The sequence below is a fragment of the Sceloporus occidentalis genome, unplaced genomic scaffold (genome assembly GCF_023333645.1).
Source record: "Sceloporus occidentalis isolate IW3139 unplaced genomic scaffold, rSceOcc1.0.p SCAF_2, whole genome shotgun sequence".
Taxonomy (NCBI): Eukaryota; Metazoa; Chordata; class Lepidosauria; order Squamata; family Phrynosomatidae; genus Sceloporus; species Sceloporus occidentalis.
In genome coordinates, this window is record NW_028316982.1 from 64,330,335 (window position 1) to 64,357,223 (window position 26,889).

General features: G+C 40.9%; 1 protein-coding gene across 8 annotated transcripts in view; it reads right to left on the reverse strand.

Annotated features, from left to right (window-relative positions):
* ITPRIP (inositol 1,4,5-trisphosphate receptor interacting protein) overlaps positions 1-19,896 on the reverse strand; it is a 56,468-nt gene extending 36,572 nt beyond the window's left edge. The window contains exon 1 of one of the 8 annotated variants that reach the window (XR_016280045.1): positions 19,699-19,896. Coding sequence is in view for 1 of the 8 variants with exons in the window: in XM_089509836.1 (XP_089365962.1) it covers positions 19,496-19,532 (37 nt within the window). In the remaining 7 variants the exon portion in view is untranslated. The other 7 variants (XM_089509837.1, XM_089509836.1, XM_089509842.1 and 4 more) reach the window with 7 other exon arrangements.
* Between the last annotated feature and the right edge of the window lie 6,993 nt (positions 19,897-26,889).

A 26,889-nucleotide genomic window follows, 5' to 3' on the forward strand; every position in this document is an offset into this window, starting at 1 on the left:
TTGTCAACCTGTCCTGGATGGGGTCACACTTCCCCTAAAGGATGAAGTTCACAGTTTAGGAGTACTTCTGGACTCGTCCCTGCAGTTGACATCTCAAGTAGATGCGACGGCCAGAAGTGCTTGCTATCAACTTCGGTTGATATGCCAACTGTGACCCTACCTGGGCCAAAGGAACCTTGAAATAGTGGTACATGCTCTGGTAACCTCTTGTCTAGATTTCTGTAATGCGCTCTACATGGGGCTACCCTTGTACCAAGCCCAGAAGCTTCAGTTAGTACAAAATATGGCAGCCAGATTGGTCACCGGTACATCTAGGTTTGACCATATAACACCTAAGTTGAAAGATCTTCACTGGCTGCCCATTTGCTTCCGGGCACAATACAAGGTGTTGGTTATTACCTATAAAGCCCTACATGGCTTGGGCCCGAGTTACTTGAGGGACCGCATCTCCCATTATGATCCGCCCCGCACACTCAGAACATCCGGCAAGAATCTATTGGAAACACCATCTTCCAAATATGTCTCCTCATCTCAAAAGGACTTCACAATAATGGCCCCGAGATTATGGAACAGTCTTCCTGACGAGCTCTGCCTTACAACCCCCTTGGAAACATTTAAAAAGAGACTTAAAACCGTGCTCTTTCACCAAGCTTTCCCCTCCGATGAGTGATAATTGACATGCCCTATCTGACAATGATATTCTGCCCTTGCCCCTGGATGTCTGATGGTTTGATAAATTATTGATGTTACATTTTATTGTTTAGTGTTTTATAAGATTGTTGTATGTATTTTGATTTTAGTAGTCTGTAACCCCGCTTCGATCCATTGGGAGAGGTGGGGAAACACAAATAATTTATTATTATTATTATTATTATTATTAAAAATAATTAAATGTTTCTCCATTTCAATCTGTGGTTACCCACAGATACTGAGGGCCCACTGTACAAACAGAGGTAAAGGCAAAGTTTCCCCCTTGATATGAATGTCTGGACGTAACAGATTGCAGGGGGTAGTGCTTATCTCCATTATTAAGGTGAAGAGCCACCTTTGCCCAAAGACGACTCTGTGGGCACGTGGCCAGCATGACTGCACCAAACACTGTTACCTTCCCACTGAAGTGGTATCTATTTATCTACTTGCATTTGCATGCTTTCGAACTGCTAGGTTAGCAGAAGCTGGGACTAGTGACAGGAGCTCATCTCATCACAGGGGACTTGGGCCTTGAACTGCCAACCTTCTGACCTTACGATTGTCAGAGATGGTATCTTAACCACTAAGCCACCAAGATATTCCTGCAAAAAAGAATTTGAGCTCAAAGCAAGCAGTACTTTCTTTTCACATCAAACGTGTGCCCTCTGTGACCCATGTCATTTCAGAGTTTGGTGATTTCTTGCAGGAAAATGTGTGCAGAATTTTCAAATTCTGTTTCAAAGTGTCCCCAGAAATGGCGCCCTCTGGAACCGAATTGGGACGCGATGGGAACGCTCGTCGGCAGTGTCCCCCCGTGCGATAAAGTCGCGTTTTGGGCCCCACCCGGTGCCCATCGCGTTCCGTGCGCGCCCCCGCTCGCCCCCGTTAGAACGCGCTGGGGAGCGGTTTAACCCCCATGCGATAAACTTCACTGTCTCTTCAAAGCTTGTGCTACAAAGAGTGATTACCTGGGAATTCTTCAAGAGATCTCTGCCATCATGATAAAGTTTATGACACAGGATTAAAGCTTTAAAAGATTAAGGCACTCTAGTTTAGCAAGCAGATTACTAAAGAAGATTACAAATAAGAAGTCATAATGTCTATGCAAGCTACAGCAAAGAAAAAGCCACTTAATGTTTTGTTCTTTGAATGTATACATAAACAAAGCTGCTTGGTACAACATTAACAGTGGTCTAATTCCCACTTACCTGTTAAACCGGGTTCCTAACTGAATCTATGATTCGGTTCAGCCCCAAACGTGATTCCCACTACCGTTGCACCGGAAGAAGGCCGGTGCCGGAGAAGCCATGGAAAGGCCCGGGTAGAGAGGCCAGGCTGCGCGGCAGAGAAGGCCAGGCTGTGTGGTGGAGAGGCCTGGGGGATGGAGGAGGCAGGCCAGGAAGAAGGCCGGGGACAGAGGGAGGCATGGCCGGGGTGGAGAGGCAGGGAAAGCCACTCCCAGTGGGAACCAGGGCGGATTTGTATCTGATTTGAATCAGCCTGGTCCCCACTTGGGCTGAATCAATTTATTTCTAAATAAATAGATTCAGCCCCCAAAACACCCCATTTTACCAGCATCTTTTTAACGCAGGTTAAATGGGTACCCCCCCCCCCCCCTTTCTGAATCGTTTCAGCGATTTGAATTAAGTGGGAACCATGATGGTTTAAACTGAATCATTTGGAATCATGATCCAGTTTAAACCATAGTGGGAATTAGGCCAGTGTTCACTCTTGATGGTAACAAGGTACAGTGGACCCTTGTTATACGCTGGGGTTTGGTTCCAAGATCCCCCGTGTATAACAAAATCCGTGTATGCTCAAGTCCCATTAAATATAATGACACAGAAAAATGGTGTCCCTTATAAAAAATGGAAAACCAAATGGAATTTATACTTTTTTTGAACATTTTCAAACCGTGTATGCTTGAATCCATGTATAAAAAATCCGTGTATAAGAAGGGCTGACTGTACTGAGTTTTAAATTGTGCACAAAGGCCCTGTACAGACTAGCACTTTGTGCTGGCCTGTAGGCAGAGTCAGTGTCCTGACCCTGGATGCCCTAACTCTGCCCCAGGGCGTCATGAGGTCATGCGCCGTTCCAGACAGCGCATGGCATCATGGCGCGACTCCAGCGCTGCATCCACATGATGCAGCACCATATAGCTATGCTGCCGTGGCTATGGCACACTTTGGCGGGTGCAAAAAGAAGCTGCTTTTTGCGGCTCCTTTTCGCGCCCTCCAGAGGCTGGATAGGGGCCGCAGCGTGAAGTTGCCACGGCCCCGATACGGCCAGGAAAGAGGTGGCTGCATGCTGCACCTTAGGGGCAGTCTGTATAGCCCCTTAGTTGCACAAGGTGAAAGAGTAGTTTTTTACTTTTATTTTAAATAAACAAACAGATTTAAAGAAACTGTTTTTGCATGCATCAGAACGCAGTAGCCTAAATCCACAATTCTGTATCTAGAATTCCATAGCATATATCCTATTATGAGTCCCAATTAGATCTTTAAGTGTTGGTTTACCATTCAGTAACTGATTAAATGGGTTTACTCTTGTTGGGACTAGCAATTGGATTTAGACTACAACATTTGCATGGAAGAGGTGTTAATGTTCGACTGGAGTCCTGTATAGATTGCTGGGAGTAAATAAGCAAGAGTAGACTGGGTGTGTGTGACACTTTGCTGGATAAGTGCAGATATATAAGGCTGAGATTTTATACATCATGTGCTCCTCTAGATGTTATCTGATTGCAAGACCCAGCAGTTGTAGCCAGAATTTAACCAATGGTGAGGCGAGCTGGGGGTTACAGTCCCACAACTTCTAGAAACTGACATTTTCCTCACTCCTACTGTATACGATTCAAGTGTTATATGCTCCCTACGCCTATACAGACATATATTGAAGAGGTAGGTTGTACTTCTATGTAGACCTGTTGGGAATACACTGTAAATGTCTTAATTGCATTCTAATACTTAAAGAGATTTAAGGAAATGTTGGATTTAATGGTTATATATATATATATATATATATATATATATATATAATGAGGCTGTTAATTTTATGGAGAAACATTTCCTTTGTTTATAACTGTGAGAATGGTCAGGATCTTATGCAACCAAATGATAACAATCTCTCTTCCGTTGCATGCCAAAACATAAGAACAAATTAGAGAAGCTGCATAACTGCAGCAAACATTTATAGTTTTGAAATACAGCCATTACCAATCATTAGAAACCTTATATTGAAAAAGGTGCAGCTCAAATCTAATCCAGTAAAGAGGGGAAGAAGACATCAAAAGGGCTTTTACATTTAAAAATTTAGATAGACTTGTGCACAAATGAGGCATGTTCCAGGTTGGCAAAGACCATATCAATATTGTTGCATCCTCTTGTTTTTTCTTCCTATATTTTCAATACAATTGACCCTTTATATCCATGGATGCAAGCAGCCACAGTTTGAAAATATTCCCAAAAGATATAAATTCCAATAAGTACACCTTGATTTTGCCATTTTATATAACGGACACAATTTTACTATGCCACTGTATTTAATGAGACTTGAGCATCCCTAGATTTTGGTATCCACAGGGGGTCCGGGAACCAAACTCCATTGCATACCAAAGTCCCACTGTATTGTATTTGTACAGGCACTGGAATGAAATGATTTTTTTGCTTTCTTTTCTAAGGAAGTTATTTCCCCCTCTCCTGACACCCCTGTCTCTAACAATAGGTTGCTAAGTAGAAATCAAACGGGGAAGTCTTTTCATAACACTTTATGCCAAGAACAGCTAAGTCATTTTTTGTCAAAGACATCAACATGTTACAGGAATAGAAGTATTATAGAAAAGAGATGGGAATCCCATTCCTTACAATCTACTGCCGTGAATTACAAAAATGAGGGGACAGAGGAGACACAACCTTTCTTCTTTTACCATTCAGCATCAGTAGTGCAGAACACAGTGGGAAGCAGGTACATGGGAGATGAAATGGGCTATCCTAGGATAACTCTGTAGAAAGTCCAAAAGAGAAAGCTATTGTTTTGCCAAATGTCTCTAAATGTTCTCATACATCATAAAAAATAGGAAGGGACATCCTGCTTTTGATAGTTCAGTGACAGAGAGTTCAATCACATGACTAACAATGGCCATTCTTTCCATCAAGCAGGCTGAGGATTTTGGAGAAAAGATTGCGCTTTCAGCTACTAGAAATAATTTATTTTTATGGAAATCCTAGTGGGTTTCCTGTGTACAGTTCGAAGCAGCTCCTCCTTTTCCAGAGCTTAAATGCCAGGCAACCCAAATGGAGGGTCAAATATTTGCTCTGTCAGAAAACAATAGAGTCCACATAGTCTTGAAACAGTATTAATTCCTCTTTTCTAACATTATGCTCCAAAATCTAACATCTTGAAAGGGATGCTTTCCTTTAGCATAGATGAATCCAAATCACCCATTTGTTAACCACAAGTATTAGAAATAACATGTTAATTTTATGTTTGTTTGTTTTGCTTGAGGGATGTGCCATAAAATTGTTGAGAATGATGCTTTGCTTTCAATTAGAAGCTTAAAAAAATAAGATGCAGTTCATTTTATCACTTTGTCTCATTGTCATGGCCTTTAGAAATGCTCTAAAATAATGCTAGCCAAAAAAAAAAAAGAGTTCTATTTTTTTCTAGCTAATGACATTTGCTGCTATTGCAAACATTATTGTTTTGGCAAGTCCTCTTTCTGCTGTCCATATCTGTTCTTATCAGCAATGGAACAATTTCTATGACACAGCACCCGCAGACCCTACATTTTCATGCAGGAAATTTTTAAAGCATTTTGGTATGGCTGTAGATCCGGATGTTGAAGTGGAAAACTGGACTGGACAGCTTGTGCACACCAACAGCCTACCAAACTATTATTATAGGATTACTGCCAGGCTTTAACTGATTTCCCCCTTCCCCTTTTGGTCAATGAGGCAAAGTATTTGTTACTGAAATCATATCATTTTGTTCCTGGAGCTGACCCAATTACACTATTGAAACATTTGTCCATTGACATATTTATTACGAGCCCCACTAGCCCATCTCACCACTCTCAATCTTTCAGCAGCAAAGAGAGGAGGATCAACGTGCTTTACTGTATGGTATATAATAAGCACAGAATTAATATGAGTCAATCAAAGATGTAGAATCAGAACCACATAATTACAGAAGCATCTGCCAACTCTTTGCAAAGACAACACTTTGATTCTGCTGAGCAGCTTGGCCTCTAAGTTTTTCCTTATAGATATTTCATAGTCAGAACTGTGGCATCTTTAGGATGGTTTTCAAGTGACCTAAAATTATAGTTCCCTCTCTTTAAAAAATACCCATTTTAGGCTGTCCTTTCCTATACTCTGTCCACTGTGATTAATTTTTGAAGCCTGATGTTATGCCCTGGAAAACATCTGCAAATAAATGTATATCAATCCTCAAGTAGTCTCTGCTGGGACAGAGAAGAGGTTGTTGCAATGGACTCCCTTCTTGGTTTTGGAAAGCTCGTGTGTGTGTGCGCGCGTGTGCGCACACACCATGTGTCTTCAAATAATTTTCAACGTGTGGTAGCCCTAAGGGATTTTCTTAGCAGGTTTTGTTCAGAGAATGTTTGCTATTGCTTTCCCCTGAGGCTGAGAGCCTGTGATTTGCCCAAGGTTACCCAGTGGGTTTCATGGCTGAGTGGGGAATTGAACCCATGGTCTCTAGAGTCAGAGTCCAACACTCAAATCATTACACATGCTGGAGAGGTTGGAGGGCCACTGCTTTACCATACCTTCTTGATCTCTGGAGAGCTATAGCTAGTCTTTATGTGGTTTAGTTCTTGCTTCACATTTGTTAATACTATTCTTTTGTTCTTTCCCCTGTCTAGCTTGCTGGGGTCCTGTTTGGGCTCTTATCTGTTAGCTTTTTGTCATTTGGGGGCTCAAAGAGGAATGGAGAGCTCCAAAATAGGCTCTCAATTTTGTTCAGGCAACCCGGTTTGTATTGATAGGTTGGAAAAACAGAGATTACATGGAGATACACACTTTTAAAAACACCAGGACTTACTTCAAATTCTGAATAAATATGGAGAGCCAATGAGGAATTGTGTTGCCCTCTGGAAGATGCTGGACAGCAAAAGTGTTTGTTCTAACAGTTCTAGACTCAGAAAGTCAGAAAGAGAGGGAGAATAAGTAGGCACATATCCATCCTGCCTTGGCCCCAGCAGCTGATGAAAGGTTCTCCCTCCATCCCAACTGCCACTGCTCTGGTCTCCGAGGGAGACAAGAATAAGCTCAGCAGACAAAGGATTATTGGCTGTTCCACAAATGCATTCGGCTCTGTCAAGGCTGAGAGCCTTTCAAGATCTGGCTCCATGTTTGTGGAACAGTCTTCCTTTGCACTTCTGGCTGGAAGAGGATCTGATCCACTTTCGTAAAGGGTTGAAGACCTTGATTCAATGGATTAAGTTGCTGAGTGTGCCTAAGGTTGCTGAGATGGGTAGTGACTGAGGAGGATTTTGTTTTTAGCATATTAGTATATTGTTTTAGTATTTTATAGTGTGATGTTTTATCGTTTGCTTTTTATTGCATATGTTTTGATGTAGTGCCCTTTGGTGGAAAGGGTGTTATAAATAAAAATCATCATTATTAGCATCATCACGTCTTGGCTCCAGCAACTGATGAAAGATCCTCCCTCCATCCCAACTGCCACTGCTCTGGCCTCTGAGGGAGAGAAGAAGAAGTGGGCACAGCTCCTTCATGTCTTGGCCCAGCAGCTGATGAAAAGCCATCCTTCCATCCCAACTGCCATTGCTCTGGCCTCCGAGGGAGAGAAACTTAGTCAGTATCTGCTGGACTCGATTCTCTCCCTCACTATTCTCCCATTTACCAGGCCCGTAGCTAGGCCTTTAGGGGCCCTGGGGCAGAAAGTATATTCGGGGTCTCTATATTCAGTTCATTTTTAATTTTCTTGTATTCTCTTTGGGGGCCCCTTTGGCTGGGGATGCCCCGTTGCCCCAGCCTAGCTACAGACCTGCCATTTACTTGTATGTTTTGCCTCATTTAGACTGTAAGCCTGAGGACAGAGATGAATGGTCAAATCAACAATTTATAAGACACTCTGGAAAGCTTTTTGCCTGAAGGGTGGGGTATAAATATTTTAAATAAATAAATAATAATAACCCACACCATTTCTCACCATTGACTATGCCAGCTAGGGCTGCTAAGAGCTGAAGTAAAGCATGCGTAGAGAGGCCCCTTATTGCAACTTAAACATAAACTCACTGGGTTGCTTCAGTAACAGCCAGTACAGCCTTGTGTCAGCATCTACTTCCCTATTTGCATTAGGAAGATAGCACTGATCTCCTTTTATTGAAAGCCAGTGTGGTGTATTGGATTGAGTTCTAGGACAATGACTCTGGAGACCAGGATTCAAATCCCCGCATGGCCATGGAAACCTGCTGAGTTAGGCATGTCACACTTTCTCAGCTTCAGAGAGAGGCAAAGGCAAACCCTCTCTGAACAAATCTTTCCAAAAAAATCCAATGAGGGTTGGAAATGACTTGAAGGCACACCACCATCACCACCACCTCTTTTTACATGTCTGCTAAAATGAAGGTAAACCGCTCTGAATATCTGGCAATACTATATGCCTCCTAAATATTATTCTAGTTAAAATATATTTAGTCTATGGTCACTATAACCCTAAGGTTTGTCAATGGGCTACATACCTTAGCCATTTAACCACTACTGAGTTTGATTCGGCCTCCCTGCCATATAAGGGATGAAGGAGGACTTGTGAAAAACCTACATACTGTTAACATTACATGCTACTAGAATAAAACCTAAGTTTCTGCAACTTAGAGAGCTCTTTAAATAGAGTAAGTACGAATAGAGAGGAAGAATAGTCTCACCAAAACATCTCACTTGTTTTGGTGAGAAAATCAGTGTGACATTACAGCAATTCTGTCATGACATAAAATTTGCTTAAGCAGTATTGTGCAGAGGTACGCTGTGAGTGTCCCAGTATTTCCAGATCCATCTTTCCCATAACATTTAAAGTTTACTTACCCCCTTTCTTCCTGAAAAAGCGTTAAGTTATTAATATCAGATATGATATGCTTCTCATTTGGGACTCATTTGTGGTGAATACAAATGACTGCTAGGTTAGTAATGATGGGGGCAGCAAAGGACAGTGCTGTTCAGTAGCCAAAGGACAGGCTCCCTCTGCAATCAAAAGTCTAATTTACTGCATTATTGGAAATTATGCTTCATGATTCCCAGGAGTCACAAGTAAAGACAAATATTTATCAAAGCAAGGGAAAAAAAAAATAAAAGAAAGGAGACCAGCAGTTTTCTACTTAGAATTTCAGACCATGAATAGAGGTCAGGAATGGGAATGAGGAGCCATTTAAGAATCAAGAGTAAAATCTGTTAGAGAAACACCTCATCTACTAAGTAAGGCTACAGTTCACGCCTATGATGACGCAGCCTTGTGTTCTTGCAAGCTTATTCCATATTATGCCAGTGATTAGTTTCTGTGGACTGATGTTACGGCCTGGAAATAATCTACAAATAAATGTATATCAGTCCTCAAGTAGTATTTGCTGGGACAGGCATGAGACTTGTGATGCCTTTGGATTTTGTGAAGTTCTTGCTATACTCTAGCCTCTAAAGTCAAGCAACATTTATTTTAAAAACTAAAATGGCTTTTATTTGCAAAATTAACATGTATAAAAAATTGCGGACAGCAAGCACCATCTTGGACTTGGCATTCTCTTTTCACTTCCACACAGGAGTGCACAGGCCTCCTAAAATGGTATTTGCTTTGGCATATAGATGTACAATCTAAAAAGAAAAAAGTAAGAATGCACATTTAAATTATGGAGTTACATGAAAATTTATGCTGATCTGATCTATCTAATTTGATTAAGCAATAATGTTGGTATTTAAATTAAGTGATAGCTCTTTGTTGTGGTGTGCCTCCACAAGTCGATTCCAACTTATGGCAACTCTAAGGTGACCTTCTAAAGGGATCTTCTTGGTAAGATTTGTTCAGAGGAGGTTTGCCATGGTGTTTCCCCGAGGCTGAGAGAGTGTGACTTGCCCAGGGTCAGCCAGTGGGTTTCATGGCCAAATTGGGAATCGAACCCTGATCTACAGTCATAGTCCATTTCCCAAAGCACTATACGACACTGGCTCTAACAGGAAATAATTTAGCCATACCTCTTTCAGTGAGCAGATGCCCGGGCCAAATATTCTCCATATGGCCTAGACCTCAGCCTCTGAGGTCTGATATGCCATAAACATATTAACTGGATTGAATGCCACACACCATTACAGAACTAGGAATATAAAGTTTTCAACTGGGCTTGTCTGCAACCATTTTCTGCTTTTTGCACGGAGTATTACTTCTCCTGTCAACTGAAGATGGAAGTTTTGTCCATTCCTACACAGTCAAGGTATGGATTCTTCCAGCTATATACAAAGCTCTGGGAGGATAATCCAAACAGTACATGTTCTGCAGAAATGGATCTCTGGCATTTTCTACTAAAAGACCTATGGCCTTACAGTGTTATCACTGTCCCTATAAATCCATCTAAGATGATGTATAGAAGATTGCTCCACCAGGAATAAGGTTCAACAAGATTGAACGTTGAAAGTAAAACTGATGCCTGTAAAGTCCAAAGGAAGAGAAATCCCAGTTTAGACAGAGGCAAACTACAAAGAATTCAACGGTTGCAACTTTGATCATGATGTAAGAGGCAGTTGCCAGGAAACCCTGTGCAAAAGTTTATTTTAAAATGGCATTGGAACATTTATTTCATTGAAGAATTGGCTAAGGAGAGAAGAAACTACTTTTTCAAGATATAGTATGGATAAATGTGCCAATAAAATTCTGGAAGAGAGCCAAAATTAGCAGCATTCTTCCAGTCCATCTGCAATTTGTAGTTTTTAGAATATGTTAGCCCATGTTTTTGTTTTTGAAATGAAGAACTTTCACCTGGGAGTCAAATCCTTGCCCAAAGCATGTGTTTTGTTCCCATGTGCTGCACCATGTATCTAACATGACCAACTCTTGCTGCTCTCACCCTGCGAACCAGAGGTTGCTGGGTGTCATCTTCAGATTTTGTTTTTCATTTATTTTCTTCCTAGACTTGGGGGGAGCCCTGCAACCCCCAGAATACAAAACAAAACAAATCAAGCAGCCCTACAGCCTCTGAAAGTGGAAAATAATTATTTTTGTTTGAAAAAATAGGGTGGGAGGTGCAGGGATATTCAAGGCCCAAGATGTGTCCATCACTGCTGTATTGCACTGATCTGTTTTGTCTTGTCTTGTCTTTTCTTTCCCCTTTTTATCATAGAGAAAATTAAGAAAACATAAATGCTAATTAGGCTGAGAAACCAAATAACAAGACCGCCATGTGACATTACGTCTCCATATGTACTTTCTCAGACCTTACAATCTTCCAATGTCCTTTTGTGGGTCTCTCCATGGACAGGCTGATGAAGATGGACCTTTTGCAGAGCTGGCACCCTGGCTGTAGAATGCCCTCCCCAAAGAAGCTCACTTGGTGCTTACCTTAATAGCATTTTAGTGTCAGGCAATGACCTTTCTAATTTCCCTGCCCTGTTCAATCTCTTTCTGCTTTATATTCATTTTTTGTGGGTTATGCTTTTATAGGTGGCTAGTGAGGTGCAGTGCTTGGACTAAGACTCTTGTAGATTAGGGTTCAAATTCCTTTTCAGCCATGAAACCCACCAGGTGATTTTGGGCAAATCACTCTCTCTTAGCTTAAGAAGGCAATGGAAAATATCTTCTGAATAAATTGCTGAGGAAATCATATGTTAAAATTGCTACATGTCAGAGTTGACTTAAAGGCATATAACACTATTATGTTTTTATATGTTTTTACTGACATGCTACCTGCATTCTAAATTAATTTTTGAATTGTAAGCTGTCATGAAAACTAGGTTATAAAATTAGGCAGTACGACACCATATAAACATTCTTAAGAGAGTCGATAATTTTTTGAGATGTTCTGTTATGGCTTATGAACGGTTTAGAGTACCCAAACTGGCTGAAAAATACTTTCCATTTTCCATTTCCACCCTGTCATGTGAATAGGTTTCTGAAAACAAAGTGGGGTCATGTCAGTCTAATATTCATGAGTCGTTAAGTATTTTAAAAAATAAAGTCACAAAATGAGAGTCTATTGTTATATTCTTGCAAAAGTTTGCTTCAAAACACCCTTCAACTCAAATTATATCTTCCAGGACAGTTCTCGGTGCTTACTCTCACTAAGTGACTGTCATTTTAACTGCCACTTTTACTTCAGGAAACTGACAGACAGGCAGAGCACACTATGAAGAGTAAGAGCATTTCAACTGATTTAGCTAATTTGACATTGCTCCCAATTCTCAAAGCATGTGGCTTTCTCACATTTACTGTCCTCTGCACAATGCTCCAGTCTTTCCTATTTGCGTCACATCCTGCTTCACTGTTAAGAAAAATGTAGGCAAGGAGTTTTGCTTATACAGCTGAGCTGGCTGGCACCTACCTCCTCTGGCAGCATCTGAGCCTGGCATCCTAATGCAGCAGTTCCTCCACCCATACCACACCCAAACTGGGCCAACTCCCTACCTAGAGTTCCCAAAACTGGAATAGCTACCTCCTAGAAATGCTATTAAAAACCTAAACTGGAAAATATGTAGCTGGACAGAAACTTTTTTTACTTTATGATTTAGACACACATTCTTGCGCACACCAAAGGCAAATGTTTTTAGAAAAGGATGCTTATCTTTCTTTGGCTTATGTATGTTTCATTTGACTAAGACATGTGAACAGGTTGATGGTACTGTAATACACAAAGACAAAATTTGGAAGTAACATGTTATGAAATAACAAGATTTTAACACCACTGCTTACTGTGGGGTTCATGCAGTGGTATCACCCCGGTGATACCACTGCATGAATCTTGCCTAGTGATGCCACTGCATGAAATTACACATCATAGTAACATGCATGTGTAGCAGTTCTTTCCACTATTTGGCAGCTATCATGCCTGGGAGGGCTATTTTTTACCAGTGAGAAGGAAGGGAATCAATTCAGACCACGGAGAAGCAGTTGGTTTCAGCTTGATGGGGGCGAGGGGAACTAGTGTATACTCTTGAATGGAGAGCACTTGCCTTTTCCTTCTTACCACAGCAGCTGGATCTTCATGGTCAGAATCAACTCTGTTCCTTCCTCCTTGGGCATGACATCTGCCAGGAGTGGGATGTTTTTCTGTGGTATTCAAGAGAAAGAGAATAGCCCACCACATGCTATCCAAAAACGATCTCACATGCTTTTAAGTCACTAGCAGGATGCCGGCCTATCAGTAATAATGCTACCCATGCTCTTTTTGAAAGGATGAGAACATAGTGGCAAGTATTTACTCGATAAGTTTGTGGGGCTGAAAATCTTTTGGAGACATTCTCCAGTTTTCCTTTTCCAGGCTATTTTCTAGACTTTGTTGATGGATCCCCAAAGAAATTAATCATAGAATCACAGAGCTGGAAGAGACGCCAAGGGCCATCCAGTCCAACCCCCTGGCCATGCAGGAACTCACAATCAAAGCAGCCTTGACAGATGGCCATCCAGCTTCTGTTTAGAAACCTGCAAAGAAGCAGACTCCACCACACTCTGAGAGTGTTCCACTGTGAGGAATACAGACTGTGATGTGTCTGTATGCCCATGTGTTAATGATAGGAATCCACTTTAAAAGAAATCTACACAAAGAAAAACATACTTTTAAAAGGCAATTCCTCAAGCTTTCCATAAAATACAAAATGTGATTTCCTTTAATCCAATCTTTGATCATTAAACCAATCAGCTCCCTCCAACATCTACTCCTAATAGTTCTGTTTAGATGCTTCCAGGTAGCTGCTCCAACTCTAATGCTTTTGTGAGTGCTGGCTGTCCCAGACACAACCAGACTGAGGACCACATTGATAAAGCTGTTGTCATCACTACTAAATTAAATGGAGCAGATGATCTGCATGAGTAATATCCTACCAGATTCCATTGTTTCAAGCCTCAATATGTAGCATTAGCTGCTCTTTGAGGATCTTGTTGTTATTGTGTTCATAGTGCAGGCAACAGAAAATCTGTAACAAGACCAGGCATACCATGGTGAGAGTTCTTCTGACTGGTGAGTATGAGGAGTGACCAGCCTTCCTATTTACTTTGAAACTGCACAAGTAGGTGAAGATTGTCCCAGTGGCAGCTGTACTGAACCTGGGCTCCCTTCCCAGCGCTAAGGAAGAGAAGAGCCCAGGGAAAGGAGATTGTTTGGAACCAAACTAGCATATTCTCTCTTGTCAGTTTCTCCAGAGGGCAAAGCTATCAGCTAAAAGGCCAGACAAAGACAAAGAAAAAATATAGCCCTTTTTCTATGAAGGCCAAACTATTTGAGACATTGTGGAAGATCCACAATGGAAAAGGTTGCTGTTGTTGTTTTAAACCTTATAAAGTAGCCATTGGGGCTCCAACTTTAATCAAAGTGATTGCTTTAGGGAAAGATAAAGCTTCCCACCCCAATTACCCTTTTACCTCAGTTGCCTGACTAGAGAAAACACAGAGACAACTTTTAATCTAATGGTAACTTCTCCTGTTGAATTTCTACTTTGCAGCCACAAAAACACTTTGCCAAAAGCAAACATTTTCAACTGCACAACTGCAGATACTCCACCTCCCTATCTACTTCTTTGACAGAAGTATCAAAGATCAGGGAGGGTCCCTACTATTGTTCTGTAGAAATGAAAAGGGCGTTCTTACAGAAGGGAAAAGTCTTTGTTCACAGAAAGCAGCCCAGCCCACAGTCAATCAGAATACACCTAACATTACAAACTTTTAGTATATTCATTTGGAAGAATCTCTGTCTAGTATTCAGCTGCCCATATTGTCACATCCGCTCGCCGCTTTGACCATGTTTCACCTCTTTTATCCTCCCTTCATTGGCTCCCCTTCCCCTTCCGCATCCGGTACAAGATTTTATTATTGACTTTCAAAGCCCTCCATGGATTGGCCCCTCCTTACTTATCTGACCTTCTTTCTCCTTACATTCCTACTCGCACCCTCCGCTCTTGTAGTCAAGGTCTCCTGTCACAGTGTAGGACTACCACTGCCCCCTCCCGAATTCGTCCCTTCTCGCTTGCTGCCCCTTACTCCTGGAACCTTCTTGCCCCACATGCACACCTCATCACTTCTCTACCCAGTTTCAAAACTGAATTAAAGACTATATTGTTTAGAGAAGCATTCCCAGAGGAGAGCCCCTCTCTGACCCAGGAAGCCTCCTTTTAACCATCCATTAAGAAGCCAAGCCCTTCCTCCAGTCGATCTGCCTTGGTCCAGGCCTCGGAGGTGGAGAAGAACTGCTGGACCTGATCCCATTCCCCACCACCACTCTCTTCTCCTTTTGTGTCGTGTCTTCTTAGATTGTAAGCCTGAGGGCAGGGAACCGTCTAACTAAAAGACTGTATGTACAGCGCTGTGTAAATTTACAGCGCTTTATAAATAAAAGTTAATAATAATAATAATAATAATAATAAGTATGTATCTATGGACTCAATTGGATTGCCTTTCAAATAAAGCTAGGCAGAACCCTCATAAACCTATCTGACCCAAAAGGGGAGTTCAGCTTAAGGAAACAACTGCAGTAGAAAAGTATCATAGCTAAGCATCCCCCAAACCTTTTCCATTAATATACCGTAAGCATGATTGTCAAGATGTACTGTATATACACACATATAAGTCTAGAAATTTAGGTTAAAAATTGACCCAAAAAACCTGAGTCAATTTATCCATGGGTCAATGTAAGTATTGTACTTTAACTCTTTATTTTTTAAAAAGGAACCATCCCCTGTTGAAAAGCAAGAGTGTAATCTGTCTTGGAAGTACTGGCCCTGCTCTACTATCTCATCCATCCAGCATTTAGTATGAGCACAAACAGCTATGCCAGCTGAAATTTTGTTTTTTGTTTGCATTGTTTTCCTTTGCTTCATTCATTACATCCTTTGTTACACGCCCCTAAGTTTTACCCTTAACTTATCTACGGGTCAAAACAAAATCATTTTGGCCCCAAAACCTGCTCTCGACTTATACATGAGGCTGACTTATAGTCGATTATATGTGGTAGTTACAAACATTTCTGCATCAAATGATATGTCCTGCCCTAGATTTCCCCAGCCATCTACACTTGTTTTAAACTGTCTTTAGAAGTTTTATACTACAGTGTGCCCTTTATTTACGCGGGAGATACGTTCCGGACTCCCCCACATAAAACAAATAACGTGTATGCTTGAGCCCCATTTAAATGAATGGGGCTTGTGCACATGGTGGCATGGCGGTGCATGGCCCATTTGTCCCTATGGGATGCGCCACCCATTCCTAAAATCTGCATAAATCCGCCCGCATATGATGCAGGCGCACTGTATATTGTTTTGGTGCCTATACCCTGCCCGAGATTTTTAAATGTAGCACAAAGGATAGAAATATTTCTTTAAATTAAAGTCATTATAAGAAAAAAAATTAGTACATATAAATCTTGGTTTGTGTATAACATTTTGCTGCCTGTTTGTGAAATAAAACACACCAGAAACCTCTGCTTCATCAGTATCTCTAGATAAATAAATGTGATTGTATGTGCAATGGTAGAGAAGATAATCACATGATTCAAATAAAAACACAAATATCTGTTTTTCACACAAACAATCACACATCACATACTGGCTCCATAGTGGTCAACCAGCAAACACATCTAATAAGTCTAAAACCAAAGCATAAGGCATTTTCCATTGTTGCTTTCCAACAAGCCATTTTTATATCCCTAACACTTCTGAAGATTCCCGATAGCAAGAATAAGCTGCTGACATACAGTTTACCCTAAGACACATTCCATTCCAGAGTTATGAATAATTGCACTTATGTTGACTTTTGCTCCATGTAGTATGACCATCATGAAGGGTTGTGAAAGCTAAAATACAGTTCATTGGTCCAAGTGGTTGTGAACTCCTGGTCGCATATACCAGAACAGATACAAAGACATAACCTGATTATGGATTCAGAACTATAACTTCACTATTATCAAGGACCATCGATTGGGTAAAGTACGATGGCTACTCATAACCAAAAAACTGGATATCTCAAAGGTGTTACACAACTGGCAATGATCTCTGTGGTGAGGTGTTATGGAAAGACCTTGTCCTGATTTGTCCTGGTTAGATTTGACAAAATCCATCATATTGAAGCTATGATATATCCTAGCCAACGTATTCTGTCTACTTTTAGATTAATTTTGGTGACATTTTGCTGAAATCAACTCGGTAGAGAACCTGGTGCTTTGCCTCAGGGCATACAACTCCAACTTCTGCCAAACTGGAGGTTTGCAAGCAGACCTTTCCCAACAATCCTTTCCCTGCAGTAATCACAGGTTTAATCTTGAATCCCTAGAAATGCCTTTAAACAATGTGTTGTTTTTAAAGAAAAAAATTAAAAGAATTTTTTAAAAATTAAAATTTATTTTTTTTTAAAAATAAAAAATTGAAATTTGAAATTTTAATTTAAAAAACTTCTGGGGCCTCTCCTTTCTCCTCCTACTGTTTCCCGAAGTTTAAAAGCAGCAAAATGTTGCGGCTCTTTGCACAGGCTAATGTCAAAGTTGTGTGACATAGTCTGAAAACAATCCCACTCTTGAGATATTTGGGGATTTAAACCCTGTTTATCCACAGGATTTGGGTGCTTCCCTTCCGTGTGATGAACTCCTAACTTGACTATCTTGTTCTAATCAGGCAAAGATCTTTCGTTCTCCAGATTCTTTTAGGTTTCAAACATCTGAGCTTTTAATGGACTTGATCTTTTTTATATTGCAATCTCTATGGATGCCTGTTTAAAGGAAGGCTCTGTTAGTCAAGAAGCTTTCCTCCCGAGTAAGCATATAGAGAACTGCAGTCTTAATTGCCATTTTCTCACTTTCACTCACTTTATTTTAGTGTAACGATTACTGTTATTGTGAACCCATGTTGCTCTTGGAATCATTTGGCTCAATGACAGTGTATGAAAACATAACATTTAAAAGCAACAACAAATAATTAAGCAAAGCAAATGGGGAAAACAGGAAGCTACATGTAGCTAGAGAGGGGGTAAAATGAGAGCCTTGCTCTCCCCAAAAAGAAGTTTTCCTTCAACCCCAAATTTCAGCCAGTGTGGAATAGTAGCTTCAGTGTTGGACTATGACTCTGGAGGCCAGGGTTCGAATCCCCACTTGGCCATGGAAACTCACTGGGTGGTGTTAGCTGAGCCACAGTCTCTCAGCTTCAGAGGACAGCAATGGCAAATCCCTTCTGAAGATACTTGCCAAGAAAACCCTCTGATACGTTTGCCTTAGGGTTGCCTTATGTCCAAAACAACTTGGAGGCACACAACAACAAGAACTACAACAAGCCAAATTTCTAGCATTGCTTCAAACTTCACAGTTTTGTAATACAGTTTACACATCCAAAGAAAAAAGGCAAGCAAAGTTCCCAAGAAATGCAAATACAGAAAACATGAATTATAAGTGTGGAAAGTCTTCAGTGTCTCACAGTGTAAGGCTAGAAATCTGGCTATTGAGGGATAAGGTCATTTCAGGCCATACAATTGTTATGGAGGGGGGCAAGGGCATCCTTTTGTCCCTCTCCTTGTAGCTACACAACTGGCCCAGGGTGAGCAGATGTCCTCTCTGCAAAGGAGGACAGGGCACCCCAAAATGTAGGATGACCAAGAGGAATGTAGGACATGACCAAATAAAAGCTTAAACCACTCATATAGATATAAAGTCATGCCTCTCAGTCATGCTCAAACTGGAGGACGTTTTGGAATTCCTCCTGGACAGAGGAGTTTATCACACTGGAGTTGATTTTGGCATTAAGGAGAGATCAAAGTGCATTTAAAGCAACCCACAAATGAAGTGGAAATGACAAGCAATTGGGCGAATGATTATCACACACAATTACACAAATAAAGCAATGTTGGAAATGCACTGTTGCTGAAATTCTGACAGTAAAAAGATGTGTGTTAACGCTTTCTAATGACCGCTTTAATGGCAGGTTTTGTGCAACGTTGTATGAAACTGTTATGCGTAATTATGTGATTGTTTTTGGGACAGCCATGGGATAAACACCCAATCTCCTTTGTGGGATAAACTCCAGAAGGTTGAAATGGAGGACATGTCCTGGAAAAGGAGGTCCTCTGGCCATCCTGGACTGGCCTCCTGAGAGCCAACATTTCCTTGGAGCAAGAGCAGCAGCTCAGTCAGTGATGCCTCCCATCCCTGGCAAAAATGTGCCAACCTCCAAAAGCCCAGATACTGTCCCTTAGCTGTCTCAAGAGTTTTAGAAAAAGGTGGCGGCTTTAAATACTTTGAAGCACCTGGGATTCTGTTTCCGATCCCCATCTTGAAGTTCTTGAACTCACTCCAAAAACTATCATCTATCACATTATCAAAAACTATTTTAAAAGGGTTGTTTTGGAGGAGTTGGGGAGTAGACACTCCACCTGAGAGCCAGCTTTGAGGGTTGGACTCTGGCTTTGGAGCCCAGGGTTCGAATCCCTAACGGCCCATGGCACCCTTTAGGTGACCTTAGGCAAGTCACACTCTCTCAGCCTCAGAGGATGGCAAAGGCAGACCCCCTCTGAAGAAACCTTGCCAAGAAAACTCCATGATAAGGTCGCCATAAGGACTTGGAGCCACACAACAACAACAGCAGCAGCAATAACAAAGAAACCATACTTAAGTTTTCTTGAGAAAGTGGACAAACCAGATGCATCGTTTAGGCTGAAGGTCCTTTTTGGGTGCAGACCTTGTTAACCCCCCCCCTCCCAAGTCTCTCTTGTATCCCAAGAGAAGGGGGCTCTGGCTGGTCCTCCCCCTTGAAAAAGAGCCCTGCTCCGAGGCACCCCCAGAACCAAAGGGACCCCCAGGGGGCTACTCACAGCGTCCCCCCTCCAGCTGCCTTGCTTCTCCTCCCCTAGGAGCTTCCCTGCATCCTCCTCCTCCTCGGAGACACAGGCCAGCAGCAGCGCTACAACTTCGGCTACTTTCCAGTTTACTCATTTCCTGGAGGGAGGAGGAGGAGGAGGAGGAGGAGAGGCCGGCTCTTGCTCGCTCCCCCCGTCGAGGTGGAAACTCCCCCTCCCTCCCTCCGCCTCCAAGGGAAGAAGGCCCAGCCCTGGCCACTGGCCAGCCCCACAGAGGAGGGCTTAAGCAGGGGGCAAGCCCAGGGACCACGCTCCTCTCTCCTGTGGGTTTCTTTCTTCTTAGTAGTTCTTGGTTCTACTTCTTGTTTCTTCTTCTTTGTTCTTGTTATTTCTCCTTTCTTCTTTTCTTCCTGCTTGTCTCTTCTTGTTTCTTTCCCCTCTTGTTTATTCTTTTCTTCTTATTCTTGTTGTTTCTCTTTGTTTCTTCATTTCTTCTTGTTTCTTCTTCTTGTTGTCTCTTCTTTTTCTTGTTTCTCTTTGTTTCTTCTTTTCTTCTTGTTGTTTCTTCTTGTCTCTTCTTGCTCCTTCTTTTTCTTGGTTTTTCTTTTCTACTTGTTTCTTCTTGTCTCTTCTTTCTTCCTTTCTTATTTCTCTTTTTTCTTTTCTTGTTTCTTCTTTTCCTTGTTTCTCCTTGTTTCTTCTTTTCTTCTTCTTTCTCGTTGTTTCTTCTTTTCTCTTTCTTGTTTGCTTGTTTCGTCTTTCCTGTTGTTTATTCTTGTTTGTTTCTCCTCCTCCTCCTCTTTTTCATTTTTAAAAAATAAAAGACCACTCCTGGTTTTCTGATACACAGAAACCCCTGAAGGGTGCAAAGGGATCTTGTAGCGCTGGAGGAGAAAGCAATGTGAAGGTCAGGACTGGCCTCCTTCACCATCGGATGAAGCAGACCCATTTACAAAAGCTTTATCCTACAAACTTCTTTGTGTCTCCAAAGTGCTACAAGATCCCTTTGCGTATTGATTTTCCAGACTAAATCCCGAAGCTTTTGTGCAAAAACTTAAGCTGCCCCATAGAAATTGTTGACAATTTCCAAGAAGGTAGGATCTGAAGGAGAATATAAGGCAGACATCCTTCAGTCCTCCCTGTTGTGCAAAGGAAGGAGTAAAGCAACAACTTTCCAGAGTTGGCTCCTTGTGGAATTTTTTTGTAGCCCTGAAACTGAGTTGTTTGAGAGCCCACACAAACCTTGCTTAGTGTAAACATTGCTCTCTTTCATCTCCCAATCAAAAAGTCAGGAAAGCCTCTTTTCCCCTTTAAAAAATATCTTCTAGGTACTCATATTTCATCTTGAGCTTGTTGCCAAAGCTAAGAATTTGGATGTTCAAAACACTGACTCAAAACTCCCCAGTGAGTTAACTTTACGCAAGTCACTGTTGTTCTGCTCAATCTACTAGGCAGAGTCTGTAGGTCCCAAAATACCCCAAGCTCTTTGGAAGGAGATACAAAAAAGGAGACAAACGGAAATGCCTCACAGCAGATTTTGATTCACAGCCAGCATGGTGTCATTGCTCAAGTATGGGACTGGGACTTTGTTGTTGTTGTCAGCTGCCCTGAAGTTGACCTCAACTCACAGTGACCCTGTGGAGGAGACCCCTCCCTGTCCTCTACTGCTCTGCTCAGGTCTTGCACATTTAGGCCCATGACCCCCGTGACTGACTCCATCCATCTAGTGTGCAGCCTTCCTCTCTTTCTGCTGCCTTCTACCTTTCCTGGCATTATTGTCTTTTCCAGTGATTCATGCCTTCTGATGATGTGGCCAAAGTACGACAGCTTTAGTTTCAGCATCTTTGCTTCCAGGGAGAGTTTGGGTTTGATCTGGTCAATTGGTTGTCTTTTTCACCAACCAGGTTTCCTCAGTGCTCTTCTCCAGCATCCCATTTCAAATGAATTAATTTTCTTTTTATCCACTTTCTTCACTATCCAGCTCTCACATCCGTACATAGTGATGGGGAATAGAATGGACTGGACAATTCTAACTTTAGCGTTCAGCTTTCTTTGAAAGCTCATGCCAAACGAGCCCCGAAGAGAAACGACAACGCAGAAAGAACCGCAACCTGGAAACATCACCCAAGGAGACTTTCTGCTGTGCTTTCTGCAACCGGACCTGTTTATCCGAATTGGCCTTTTTAGTCACCAACGCGCTTGTACAAAGCGCGGGATGAGTCCTTCCTGAATCTTCGTTCGCGAAGCAAAGCCAGAGAGAGAGAGAGAGAGAGAGAGTTCAGTCGTATATGTTTACTCTTTAGGATCTTGTCTAGTTCTTTTATGGCTGCCCTTCCCATTCCTAGTCTTCTTATTTTTGACTGCAGTCTCCGTTCTGATCAGTGTTTGATCTGAGATATGGTAACCTATTTTACCTATTTTGATTGCCTCATTATCTAGATTGAATTTATGTAGATCCTGTGTGGTCATTATTTTTGTTTTTGTTTATCTTCAGTAACAAGCCTAGCTTTTGCACTTTCTTCCTTTAGGAGATCCAAATTCAAGTCCCCACTGGGCCATGAAACTCTCTCAGCCTTGCTTACCTGATAGGGTTATTCTGAGGACAAAATGAGGAGGGCAGCCAAGTGCTTGAGTCCAGTGGGGGAAAGGCAGGATAGAAATGTAATGGATAAATAAATAATAAATCAAAGTGCTAAAATGAATGTAAAGTCATGTCAGTTTGGTCGGTGAGCCAAGAGACCTAAATTCTGCTCTGCCAAGTGCCATGAAATTACTGGCTGGGCTGCCTGTGAGTGAGTCATTATCTTAGCCTTGCTTTCCTTCTCTGTGAAGCAGAAGCAGAAATAATAATTGATGAAAGCAATAAGGGTTATAATTTGCCCATTAACAGCATGATCAAATGCAAAAATTATTAGGCATATCTCAGGCTATTAAATTCAGGAGATTTAAGTGTGCCTAATTTCATCAGATTGGACTTTTAAGTGGTATTCTCCTATGCACAAATAAGGAATCTGTGGCACTCTTAGCTGAACAAATTTATTAATGTCATATGCTTTCCTGCACTAGGGCCCACTTCATCAGATACAAGCTACTAAAACTAGGCCCCATTCGCTCTGTTAAGCTTATTTAAAAACAAAAACTTTAATCCGGCTTTTATCTTTCTAAAAGAAACTGAAGATAACTTATAACATACTTTAATACTACATCACATAATACATTAAGCACCCATTATAAAATAGCAGCATAATAATAAATAAAAGTTAACAAATGCAAGAGTGCCTATTCTAACATAATAGTTTATGTGCATTTTTGTTTTGTTACTGAATATTTAACATGCAGTCAGCATGAATGTCAATGAAGAATTAGGCTTCTGAATTTATCAGTTTGATTTGGCTTGTGAGGAGATCTTGGGAGAAAGATGGGATATAAAATGATGATGATGATGATGATGATGATGATGATGATGATGATGATGATGATGATGATCCACACTGCAGAAATAATTCAGTTTGACACTGCTTTAACTTTTAACTGCTCTGGCTCAATGCTAGGGAATTCTGTAAACTGTAGTTTTGTGAGACATTTGGCCTTCTCTGTCAGAGAGCTCTGGTGCCACAATAAACTATAATGCCCAGGATTCCCTAGCACTGAGACAGCACAGGTAAAGCGGTTTCAAACTGGATTACTTCTGTAGTGTGGATTGGGCCATAGATTGTCCATTGGCATGGGGGAGTTTTGAATAAGCATCTAAACCAGCAGCAGCAGCAACACTTCTGGCCTGTAGTATGAACAGTGGTCTACCTTGTAGGACTGTTGTTAAGCTTCTTATCTCAACACAGCCCACAGCAATGAGGTATGAAAGTACAGTGTAAAACTGTAATACAGATGTATACAGTCAATCAAGGAAGCCATGGATCTGAGAGTATAAGACATGAGCAAGGCTCTTAATGGCCAGGATTGTTGGAGGTCTCTCTTTCACAGAATCACTTTGAGTAAAATTGACTTGACATCAAATACAACAACAAATACTACACATTTGTTCTGCATTACTGTCCCATCAAACTTGTAATGTGGGAGTAAAGGCAATGGATAAAACTGTGGTACTCAGTCAGGTTGCATGAGTTCCTCCCTCCAGTTTTAATTCCCATGCCTAGATTCTCCATCTATTTCTTGCTGAAAAGCCAATGCAGCGGCAATGCGTTACCCCGTGTTACAAATAAATTATTTAAATATCAATTATGTTTGTCTGTACTCAGGACAAGAAGCTACTATTAGAACAGAATATGGAGACACAGAATGGTTCCCGATCAACAAATAGGTCAGGAAAGGATGTATTCTATCACATTACTTGCTGTAGAAAACATCATATGCAGAGCAGGTTTAAAACTGTAATAGCAGGAGAAACTGTAATACATATAGTGTGACAAGGTAGTGTGCCCCTTTAAGAAATGACTCAAAAGAATAAAATAGGCCAGGCTTAATAGCTTAGAAAGTAAATGAAGTGTATCAATTTATTTTTGTAATTCTAGCAGTGAATCAGCTTAAAGAAAGCTGTTTTTCAAATAAGAAACAACGAAGAAATTATATTAGAAAAATGAGAATGATCAAGGATGTAAGAGTTATCCATATCAAGAAAGGCTAATGCATTTCAAGTGCTTTTAGGGTGTGTATTTTTAGGAACAAAGTTGGGAGGAAGCTAAGCAATTTAACTATAATTCTATAGCTGAATAGTGCCACCTAGTGTTTCTTGCAATTAAAATAAGCAAGCACTTTTTGTTCATATCTTAGAAATGGTCAGTGAATCCTTTCCACAGTTTGCCTTTTCAGTGGTACTGAACTTCATCTGAGCCATAGCAATTTTACCTTGACACACATCACAGAACTAACACATTTACCAAACAACCATCCAAATGCTGCTGGTCTGAATTTGGGTGACCAGATCCATAGTGTAAGCAATACCTAGTATCTGAATCTCTTAAGTCTAAATTCACTTGCTAGTAACAACTGGAGCAGATCAGCTGAAATTATAGGATTTGTCTGTGTGTTTTCTTAACATCCTGCAATTGATTTCACAGTTGGGATGAGCAATTTAATTTAGCTCTTACTTTGCTTTGTGTTCACTCACTTTGCACCTTTATAGAGCCATCTTCATTCTAAAAACTTTGCACATCATTGAGACCATACCATAATTACATTATTATAGGGCTGCAGTTATTTCATCATGTAATTAATAGGCTGCAGTTATTTCATTGTGCCTAAATACCCTAAAGGCACCAGATCCTGCCTGAACCTGGAAACTAAGGAGAGCCAGCCCTGGTTAGTACTTGTATGGGTGACTTCCAACAAATTCCAGGTGCTGTAGGGTTTATTTCAGAGGAAGAAAGTGGCAAATCCACCTCTTGAGTTTTGCTTGCCTAAGAAAACCTTATGAAATTCAGGCAACTTCAAGGCATGTGCACACAGTTATTTCATCACTAATGAGACAACCACAGTGAGATCAAAGGGAGGCTGTTATATTTTGAAAGAGATGAAAGCTCTCTCTATAACTAATATTTTAAAACATGAGTAGTGGTGGTGGTTAGGCTTTTCAGATGTTCCAGTCCAGTTCTGAGCCTGAAGCACTAAGATCCAGTAAGTGGAGTAAAAAAAGTACAATTGATGAGTTAAAAGTTAATATTTGGAGAAGTCCTATTCCTAATGGAGAGTATGAAGAAGAGGAAGTCCTTTGCGTTAAAGCTTAAAATGACTTGGTGTTAACTGCAATTAAAAGCAGTGGCCCACAGTCATGTTTACATTTAGAATTAGCAGCTGTTTTTTTGTCTTAAGGAGCTGGTGCATTTCATTTCATAGAAGAAAGCTATGGAGCTTATAAAAACCCACTGTGGTTTTATATGGAGTGGAGTGGGAGTTCATTCTCCATATTTTTCTGAGATAAACTAATTACTCCTTCCTTTTCCTTTCATGAGATAAGAAAAGAAGCATGACAGTGACCAATGACGGCACGTAACAAGAGAAGAGAAAGGAAGAGCAAAACTGTCTCAATTGTCTCCTGGAAAAGTGGTTCATGAAGCACAGGACTGGACTGTCACAAAGACCAATAGGAAGAGCTGAGGGTTAGCCCTTGAAGCAAGGCAAAATGGATGGCTGAGGCTAAAGTTGCTTTGTCTATTAAGATGAGGGGTCCTTATTTCTGCTGCACTGTTTGTAGGTCCATTTGAAAGAGTTACCCCCCCTTTCCCTTTTACTCTTCTTTTCACGAAGACATTTGAGATTTTTCCAGATAAGCTGTGATAGTTATTTAGTAGACAAAAGATTAACTTGTATGTGAATTCTTATCTTACCCTTTTAAATGGTGTGTGCATTCTTCCTTTATCACTCATGACATGCCTTCTTTTCTTTTCCCACTCATTCTGAATTTCAGGTTTGCCTGATCAGATAGCTGTAGGCATAGTAGCTTTCTAAAAATGTAATCAAATTCCATTAAGGAAAACCCATTTGGTTTAACATAATTGTGTTAAGAGCATTTAATGTTTGTTTAAATTCCAAAATGTCAAGAAATGGCAGTTATTATGCATGATGGGTCATGCCTGTAACAAACATTATTTACACAGTATAAGGTATGGTAATCTTTGTTGTGTTGTTATTTGCTGACAAGTCAGCTTCAAAGTTTGGCAGTATGAATGAGAAACTGCCTTGAGTCCTGGTCACCCGCAGCCTTGCTTTGGTCTTCCAAACGTAGGGCTGTGGCTTCCTTGATTGAATTAATCTACCTGCAATGTGGTCCTCCTCTCTTTACCAAACATTATCTCATTTTGTAATGAGCCGTGTTGCCTCATGTGTATGATAGCCTTGGTTTGTTTATTTTGGCATCTAGTGAAAGTTCAATCTTGATTTGCTCTGGGACTCAATAATTTGTCTTGGTATCCTTGGTATCCAAGGTACTGACCTCTAGGGCCACATTTTAAATGAATTGTTTCTGTTCCTGTCATCTTTCTTTACTGTCCCTCTTCCACAGTCATATAGAAAAATCAGAAATACTATGGTATGGATGATCCTGATTTTGGTATTTAATGTCTTTATCTTTGAGGATCTAATCTAGTTCCTTCATAGCTGCCTATTCGAGTCTTAAATGATTTTCTAATTTATTCACCGCAGTTTCTATTTTGATTAGTGACTGACCCAAGATTTAAGAAACCTTTAACTATT